Source organism: Terrapene carolina, unplaced genomic scaffold (assembly GCF_002925995.2).
Source record: "Terrapene carolina triunguis isolate 2854851 unplaced genomic scaffold, T_m_triunguis-2.0 Scaffold33, whole genome shotgun sequence".
NCBI classification, from domain to species: Eukaryota; Metazoa; Chordata; order Testudines; family Emydidae; genus Terrapene; species Terrapene triunguis.
This window is the reverse complement of record NW_020664384.1, coordinates 1722821-1732805: the sequence shown is the minus strand read 5'-3', so window position 1 is coordinate 1732805 and position 9985 is coordinate 1722821. Positions and strand designations below refer to the sequence as shown.

Below are 9985 nucleotides of genomic sequence, written 5' to 3'. Positions count from 1 at the left end.
GCCGCTTCTCGCCACCCCCATTGGCCCGGGATGGCGAACCGCGGCCAGTGGGGGCCGCGATCGGCCGAACCTGCCGCGTCAGCAGGTAAATAAACTGGCCCAGCCCGCCAGGGTGCTTACCCTGGCGAGCCGCGTGCCGAACGTTGCCGACCCCTGCTATAGCATGAATGATGAGTGTTCTAACACTCTCCTGTGAAGCGTCCGATATTGGCCACAGCTAAAAATGATGTTGATCATTGGTCTCATACAGTATGACAATTCCTATGCAAAACTTTGTTTTAATGTAGGTTCAAATGGCAAGGAGATCATCTTAAATTATAACTAGTCTAAGACAGTTTTATGAAACAGTTAGGAGTTGTGGCATCTTTCTGACCAGATTTTGAAAGGAAAATTATCAATTTAAAAGCACAAAACAATTCTGGGGAAAATAAATCTATTACATTATAGTGAAAACAGCTGTTTTTTAAAACAAAACATTGCCTGGAAGTCTTGAAAATTAACAAGGCAGCACCAAGAAGCAAACAATGACTATAAACAGAAGCAATGATTTTCACTATCTAAACTGAGTGGCTAAAAAGGCAGGACATTAAAAAAAAGAAAAACACCATACGGGGTCCTTTATTTGCCTTCAGGTTTTTTGAGCATTTAGTCTTCGGATTTTCATGCTTTTCTCACAAACACAAGGGTCAGAAACTCTCTCTTTTTTAATTAAATCTGAGAATCTCACATAATCACGTAACCCCAGGAGTTGGGACTTTTAAGAAAGATCAAGTAACTTGTGATAGAACTCCAGGAGTTGGCATAACTGACACAATGACAAATAAACTGGAGACCTAAGTTTTAATAGTCTGTTATTGTTAACAATATACAGTTTTATAAACACTATCCCTTCAAGGATAATAGTGCAATGGCATAGACAGCTGAACAAGTTATCAGAAGGTCTTAGTGGATGCTCCAAAACACTAAAGAAAATTGAAAATACTGACATTAAAAAGCAATTTTACTCAGCTCTGGATTAAAAAAGGTGGGGGAGGGAAGCCACACATAGTGAAACTGCAAAATTGCAGAAAATGACCCTCAAAACTATCTAGTATTAGGATAGCATGTTATTACTGATCTTGATGAAATGTATTAAGAAATATTGCAAACCTTCATGGACTAACTCACAACTCATATTACAAGTCAATTACTATTTATCCGCAATCTGGACTAATTACTTCAAGTTCATTTAAAAAACCTATAACTATTCTGGTTTGTTCATCTTACAACCACTGACTTCTTTATGTTCTCTGATTTACCATACAGTCATTATGATTGGGGGTTTCTTTTTCCATTCCAAATTACTCCTGCACATCTTTTCTGTAGTTTACTTTCCCCCAAACCTGTGCATAAATGTATGCTTAGTTAATTGTGTGTGTGCGCGCGCGCGCGCGCATATATTTATATTCTGCTTGTTTTTTTCTGGGCTAAAACCATGGGAGCACTTTCCGGAGCATACTTATGATTAAATTCACTTTAAATCTTAGAAAATAAGATATTAAAATAGAAACTAAATCTTTAACAACTAATGTTATTACTGAATCATTTTGCCATTTAAGAAAAGAAAGCAAGAACTAAGAAGCAAGTGGACTCCATCAAAAATCTCTTTTAATGATCCAAAGACATATGGTAATAAGCGACTGCATTATCATAATGTTCCACATTTCAGGCTTAATGTAGTATCTCAGTTATATAAAAGGTATTTATAACGGAAGTTTAAAAATAATTGAAGTTAGCTGTTGCTGTAAACACAAAATCCACCACAAAGTTTCTGTCTCAAAGCTATGCCATGGCATCTGAGAACAAGAGTAAGTCTGGAAGTGAAAGAGAATCAGGACAATAAAACAGTTCTTTGGTTAGCCCATGCTCTTGGGCTAGGTTTTAATTACAAGGTTTGAGATTCTTTAATATTTTTTAACATAAAACAGTCTCTCTCTTCTCCAGCACCAGCCCTCTCCTGTTTCCCATTCAGCTGAAAAGGTAACAGCAAACATGCTTCAGGAACACAGATGATGCAACCATAGACTAGGGGTAGGCTTTGAAATAATTCCCAGTGGTTGGCCTATTTCTCTTGCTCATCTTTGCTCAGTGGCTGAGCCAACTTCTAATTCTAATGTCTGAAAGTGGAAGAGGAGAAAATGCTCAGGAGAAAAAGGATAGTCATATACTAGTGGGAGACAAGGTAGGTGAGGTAATATCTTTTATTGGACCAACTTTTGTTGGTGGAAGGTATAAACTCTCAAGCTAGAAAGAGCTCTTCTTCTGCTTGTGAGTTTCTTAACCATGAACAACCACATTACCCAAACTTAACTTGAGTTCGTTATGTGGTCCTATAGGTCACCGTTCTGTTGCCCCATGTTTGTAAAATTCCAAGAAACTAAGTTTACTTATAAGCCCCAATAGATAGAGACTGGCTGATGTGCCAAGACTTGAAGATTTATGTTCCTTCAAAAGGGATTACTTCTCTTAAGTACTTTAATTTAACAACTGGATATTCTTGTTATCCATGTGAATGGATAATGCTTTTCTGAATCCTCTTAAGACCTTGGCCTTGATTATATATTGTGTCAATGAGTTCCAGAGTTTAACCGTGAATTACGTGGAAACCTGTTTCCTTTTACTAGATTTGAATTTACCATCTTCCAATAACAGAATGTCCTCTACTGTACATTCTTTAGACAACTCCAGTGTCAAAATGACCACATTTTATGCAAAAGAGATACATTTTTAATTCCAGCCCACTCTCTAATTGCATGCTACAGATTTGATCTGTGAGCTGTCTGGGGCAGGGACCATCATTTCAATTTAGTTTACACTTTTCCTACATTGTCTATGTGATGCAGATTTGTATATTGACCATTCAGCCACTTCATGGAATGCTCAGGGGAAAGGAAAGAGGTTTTAGAAACTGGACATGATGCCACTGGAGCTTTTTGGAACCAAGCGAAGGCAGAAGCTGTTCAAGATCATAGGATAAGGAGGCTAGACTGGATGTTTCTGCCCAAGTTGTTAGCAATACTGATGTTTAAATTGCCATCTGTAGGTTTCAGAATCAACAGCACATTAAGATGTAAGGGATGGTTCACTTCACTGAGCTATTATTTCAGGCTGTCTGAAAACTCTCCATCAGCACAGCTGGTTCAAGTTCTCAACGCCTTTGGTACTGCCACTAAAGTACTAGAAAATACGTTTTTAAAAATCATGAAATCTTAAAATATAGACAAGTTTGCAGCAAAGTATAGGTAAAAAGGTAGATTCCTCAGCAAATTCTGTGACTGTAGAATCACGCAGCCCTGATTATATTCTGTTATCGAACAATAAGAAAACATTTTTGACTTTTCCATTAAAAGTTTTTCACACAATATTGCTTTAGGCTCTCATTTTTTTTTCTGTTTTTCTCTCCAGATATTGACATTCTTCAGATTAGCAGCAATTTGTGAACTCATATCATATAAGAACATGTTCTAACAGCTAACAGAAAGTAACACAGTATTCTTTAATTTGCTTCACTTGTAATCTTCTTATACCAAGGATTTTTCCAAAATCCCAAGAATTTAAATCCAATAACACACAGTTGCAGAGTGTTAAAAAGCATGACAGACAGCACACTAGATGAACATATTACCATACATAAACCCAATTATACTCTTATCCGTAGTCTAGAGTTACTCCTATTCATTGTATGTTCTTACAATTTACTTAACAAAATACTTACTAACTAATAAATATTTAGTAAAAACCCATATGCAGTGCTAGCAACTCTTCAGATGTTAACTGGGAGAATGTTATTCCAATTTTTGTTGCTGTTGTTCTCTTGATTTGTTTTGTTTTGAGAGAGGGGAGCAGGATTGGGATGAAAAACAGTGAAGAATTAAAAATCTCCAGGAAGAATGCGTGCAAGTAATCTTATATTTTGCAAATTAGGTAATTCTGAATTTTACAGTAACATGATGTAAGGGGAGAAACAACTGACTGAGTAGATAAAAGAGAAACAAACATAATTTAAGTTTAAAGATACTCTTTAAAAAACCAAACTAACCACTTGAGACATACGGAAACTTAGATGTGATCCAAATGTTCTGTTGACCAACTATCTGCAACAAACATCTTGTGGACATTATTTCACAGAGATGTTCGAAAACAAATCAGTCAGTAAAAATAAAGTTGCCAATTAATCAGTTATACACAATTGCTAAGTTATGGAACTATTTTGTGGTGCTTCATACTCTAAAAAGACTACGATAGAAGGAAAATGTTTGTTTTTCTTCAAAGATCATACACAGAAACTAAATATGCCCCATGTTTAACTTTCACAATTAAATATTTAACAAACACAAATGCAAAGATCAAAGAGCATAAACCTTCATGAAGCCATGCTATGAAAGTCTGTATCACTTTGACAGAAAACTTGCACAAAACACTGGCCAGCCAGCATAGAATAAAGAAAGATCATCTGATCTACTGCACAAGCACCCTTTGGCAAAGAATTTGCTTCAAATTCTTGACACCTCACTTTGCATTTCCACTCTCTTTTAGTTTGTTTTATGAAAACATGAAGTAATTTATAATCTTTCTCCTGAAAGCGTCTCTTTAAAGTAGTTTGTAGTGATGCTGTAGTTGTGTTGGTTCCAGGATATAATAAGAGAGACAAGATGGGCAAGGTAATATCTCTTATTGGACCAACTTCTGTTGTGAAAGACACAAGCTTGTGAACTACAAAAAGTGACCTCAGCCTCTTTGTCTCATTAAAAAAAAGTGTGAGAATATTCTTTACCTATTGCTTAGTAACACTACTATAAATGAGATTAGAGAACAAGTTATCTTTTACAATTTGAATGGCCAGCATCATGTGTAGAACCAATTTCACTGTTTCCCCTGTATAATAGTTTTTGATTCTTGAGGTAGGTCTTTGACAGTAACAGAAAAGTGCTTTAAGTTTTTTGGGGTTTTTTTGTTTTGTTTTTTTTTAAGAAATTTCAAAAGGTTTGTTAACTATAAACTTTGGTTTCAGGGGACACAGGAGCAGGTACAGCAAATAATTTAGATGTTTGTTTTGTTTTAATTACTGTCTAGATTTCAAATTGATGTCTTTCCTTTAAACAGGTTGGGTTTTTTGGAGTTTCTTTTTTTAAAAAAACACAAACCATTAACAAAAAAATCCCAACAGCTATCTTCTTCCTTAAAATAAATGAGAGGTCTGGGGAGAAAATTCTACAAGTCACTATGTCAAGAATTTTGTTAGGTAATAAATGTTTCGTATTTTTATTAACTGCAATAACTTTCTAAGGGCTAACATACCAAATGAAAAAAGTACAACCTGTTTAAACATCTTAATTTTAGTTTTATTAATATGCTAGAACAACCTCGCTTGTAAATAACATTGGAACAACTAGAGCATTCAAAACAGAGCTGAGCGAAATCTTGATATTTCCACTAATGCTCGAATTAAAAAAGAAAATCTCAGCTAATAAAATGAGATTGTTCACTAAGAAATTCAGGAAGACAACTTAATTGTGCCTGATTGTGTGAATTTATTGAAATCAGACAATTAGTGGAAATAGGTAACAGAGAAAATATCTATTCAAGAGCATGATAATTAGAAGCAGAAATGGCTTTCCAACTATATACTCGTTTATTAGCCCATTCGTTTATAAGCCAACCCCCAAAATGGATAGGTAAAAATAGCAAAAACTGTATGAGCCTTTCATAAGCCAACCCTATATTTCAGGGGTTGGAAAACTTTGGCTCCCAGCCTGTCAGGGTAAGCCACTGGCGGGTTGGGACGTTTTGTTTACTTGGAGCGTCTGCAGGCATGGAGCCCATAAGCTCCCTGTGGCCACGGTTCGCCGTTCCCAGCCAATGGGAGCTGCGGGAAGTGGTTGGCTGGGAACGGCGAACCAAGGCCACAGGGAGCTGAGGGGCTCCATGCCTGCAGATGCTCCAGGTAAACAAAACTAAATGTATTAGATATTCAATTCAATGATTCCATAGAGTTTAAAATCATCAAATTTTGGTGTAGACCCATTTATAAGCCGACTCTCGCTCTTTGATGCTTCACTTTTTTACCAAAAATATTCGGCTTATGAACCGGTATATCACTTGTTCATACTCATGACATTTTTGCTTAATAGATCTTACATTCTTCAACACAAGTCAGTCACATGGGATGAAACAAGAAAGTTACTTAAACAAGTATAAGGTCAGTGCACTAGTAATAAGGACTGCATTTTTTTAAAAAAATGTTTCAAGAAGCCTTAATATATCTGGATAAGATAGGTATTCTCCTCGATGTGCCATTTCAAATAATTTCTCCTCCTTTTCCTAACATCTACTTCCCCCTCTCCAACCCCCACCCCAAAAACATAGGACAGGGAAGATGTCTTAAACAAGAACTGCAGGAATTTCTGCTACTTTATGAATTCCAAAAGCAATTTTAAACTGTAGGAGAAAAACTTCTATTCCTAGAAGAAAGATTTTAAAAGACTCTAAAGCAAGCAGCAAACTCTCAGATAGGAGCAAACAGCCATTTCAAATGAGGCAAATTCTGTCTTCTCCACCTCACCCTCTCTCCCCAACTTCTTCCATCATCAAGTGTTTCTGATAATATACTGAAGTAACTCATTAAAAATACTATAGTATCAGGTTTAAACAGGTATATTTTTGACCATATGAAGATAATTTAAGGCCTTTTCCTATGCTGAATGCTATTAAAAACAAAATGTCTACAATGCCTGGCAATTAAACTCAAATTACACTGCAAATTCCATGTAATACGGGTCACTGAATAAAACAGGGACTCTCTGTGCATACAATGATATTCTTGATTTAAAGAATTATTTCAAGACAAAGTGCCATGCTGAAAATGCAGAATATCGCTCTTCAGCAGATAGCACTAAAAAGATGGGTGAGGGAAGGGCTCCTAAAACTGGATACAATTAATCTTTCCCATAGAAACACAAAACTGATATAAAATCCAAGTTCCTGATTCTACACGCACTTATACATGTGAGCGGGACTACTCTTGCAGTCTTCATGGAGAATTATTCACATGCATAACTGTTTGCAGGATCAGAGCCCAAGACAGTATTTTAGCAAAATAAAGATGTAAAAAATTTGCCCTCTTCTTCTACCTCCTGTTTTCTGTCTCTATGTGTAACCTTATTTTAGTTTTCAGCTAATAGCACCTAGGTGGAGATTTAATTCATTCATATTTAAAACAATATTGGATTGAATCAAGTTGACAGAACCCAAACCATTTAAAAATTAATCCTGCAAGCTTCCCTGAGATCACTCTCAGTTGTAAGAGCTACACTCCACAGGAAGTGTTTACAAGATCAGACCCTGAATCTAAAGCTCTTTCATTTTAAACCCATGTAACAATGTTAACGTTTGAGTTCTATGTATTTTCTTATTAACTATTTCAGGAGAAGTTTAAAAAAAAAAAAAAGTGTTCCTGCCTCATCTCATCTATGGAGAGTAAGCTATTCTGAAGGGCCCCCCTGGGAAATAAAGATTGGTGGTTCATTGCTGAAGGGCAGTCAATAGGTTTTTGCTTGACTGTTTAGACTGCGCTTGCTGTTTGTTTTTATTACACTCCCATTCCTTGAATTCCTCCCTCCTAGCAAGGCATTAATCGCTTTATTCAGAGAGGGAGAACCTGTGCCTTTGAAGGAAAGGTTTGGAAAAAAAGAACAGAACAAGATCAGAAGATGACTCTGTCCTGATTTTGTATGAAGGGGAGCAACCAAGCTGCACCTGCATTTGTTATCCACTAAGACTCACTGTGTATACAATAAACCCTATTTAAGAAATTAAGTTAAGATTCCTTCTCTCTTTTCAGAACCTCCTCAATTCCGAAGGAGCTAAGACATATTCAATTCTTCTTTCGGCCCATCCACTGTTCCCTTCACAGGGAGCATCTACAAAAGCTCAGCACAACAGCAAAGCTGTCAGACCTTTGCTAACCTGTGCATGGTGCTGGGATGTTTTTCACAAGGGAACCCTCCTCTCCCCAGAATTACATGGCAATAATTAAGAAGGGAGAGAGAGGGGGAGGAAAACAGAAAGTTACCGTAGGGAAAGAAGAGTACACGAGGGTATTAGTTTTAACGGGGACTGAGTGGCGGCCCCCCAACATTGTGCTGGGTGTTTTTCCTGCTCGCAGGCATGGCCATGTTGCATGCAGCACTGGCTGCCTGCTGGGCAGGGACATGAATGGAAGCGAGAGTTGTTAAACACCTAGCGGTGGGAGGATTTCTCCAGGCTGCAGCTTTCATGACAGCCTGTCTTTGCTGCACTGCAGAGGCGCCATCTTCTCGCTCTTAATCTCCGCTCGCCCCAACCCTGCCGGCGCCGGGCCCTATACCCGCCCGGCCGAGAGAAACCCCCCACAGCCCGGCTCCACACGCGCGGGTCCAGCGCCTTCCCCTTGCAAAGCCGGGAGAAGGCGTCTCCTCCCCGCCCACCCCCCAGCGGATGTCCCTTGCTCCCAGCCCACCTGAGCAGAGCCCGGGGGCATGAAACCCCCCCTGTTCCTCGCCAGGAGCAGGCGGAGGTAAGGCAGCCTCTCCGCGGGGACCCGGCCCGCAGAGGCCGGGGAAGGCGCAGCTCCGCCCGGCGGAGGCACCGAAGCTTTGTTTCCCGGGGGCTGGGCAGGAGGGGATTGCCCGGGCGCCGCCGCAGCGCGCGGGCTCCAGTAGCAGGCGCCTCCCCGGGGACCCTGCCCTGCGAGGGACACTCGCCCCCCGCTACTCATCGCCTGCATCACGGAGGGGTGGGGGGAGCTCTCTCCTGCCCCCGCCCCGGGGGCAGCGCCGCCGAAGTTAGCCGGGAACAAAGCGCCGGGCGTTGCTCCAAGCTCCCCAGCTGTCCGTGCGCCGCGGGGCATCTCCGCCCCAGAGGATGCACGATTGTTCCCGCTGTCCCCGCCGAAGAGGAGTACCCCGGCCCCAGTGCACCCCCCCGGCAAGGGGCGGGCATTGCCGCACCACCCCCGGGCGATGTCTCCCGCACCCCCGGGGCGGAGAGCTCGCACACAATGAAACCCAGCAGCAAGCCGGAGGCGCGCAGGGGCTGCGGTCGGTGCACGGCACTTCGCAGCCTGCTCCCCCCACCCCCTTTTGTTCCCTGCACTGCTCAGCTGGAGAAGCCCATTGTTCAGCGGTGGGAGGGGAGCCTGGCCACGGAGCGGGGGGGTGGATGGGGGAGCCCAGCCCCTCCTTTCGGGAGACAGGCAAGGCTCCCTTCGCCCACCTTTGCGGCGCCTGGATGTGGCCGAGCCATCCGGCTACAGGGGCGGCTCTGGGCTCTCCGCAGACAAAGGCTCCGGGAAGCCGAGCAGGAGGGAGGAGAGTGGCAGCCCCCCGCCCGCCTGCCCCTTACCTCGACAGCCCGGGCCGTGCAGGAGCAGGCCAGCAGGAGGAGCGCTAAATGGGGCAGCATCGCCTCGGGGGGGAGCAGCGAGGTGGCGGGGGTCCGGCTGTAAATCCGCGCGCTCGCTGCCAGCTTCCAGCCGCCGCCGCTGCCGGGGAATCGGAGTGAGCTGCGGCAGCACCAGCTGAGCTCCGGCGAGAGCGCGAGTCAGCTGATATCCCAGCCCACCCAGAGCCGCGGCAGAGGCAGCGCACACACCCCGGGGAGACCCCTAGCGGAGGCCCGGGGAAAGCGCAGCCAGCCGGCCCGGGCCCTAGCAAACTCCCTGCCCGCCCAGGCTCGCAGCCACAGAGCACAGTGCTCGCCCGTCTGTGTTCCCCCAGATTGGAGGGAGCGGGGCCTCTGTGCGCGAGAGCGGTGTCAGGCCCGCTCCTCTTCTGTATCTCCTGCAGGATCCAGGCGAGAGTTATTTTTAAGGACGGCAAACTGCCTTTCTGTTGCAATGTGGGAGACACTTAGCTCTGCCTCCCTCGCATCACCCGTCTGGTGAGATTGCTGCCAGACCCGCTGCTTG

General features: G+C 42.6%; 1 protein-coding gene across 4 annotated transcripts in view; it reads right to left on the bottom strand.

Moving 5' to 3' along the window:
- The window catches only part of LOC113406632 (amyloid-beta A4 protein), a 322356-nt gene extending 312767 nt beyond the window's left edge, over positions 1 to 9589 (bottom strand). For all 4 annotated transcript variants that reach the window (XM_026652412.2, XM_026652414.2, XM_026652421.2 and 1 more), the window contains exon 1: positions 9421 to 9589. In XM_026652412.2, coding sequence (XP_026508197.1) covers positions 9421 to 9480 — 60 coding nt within the window. In that variant the 5' untranslated portion in view covers positions 9481 to 9589. The remainder of the gene's footprint in view (positions 1 to 9420) is intronic.
- Positions 9590 to 9985: the final 396 nt, after the last annotated feature.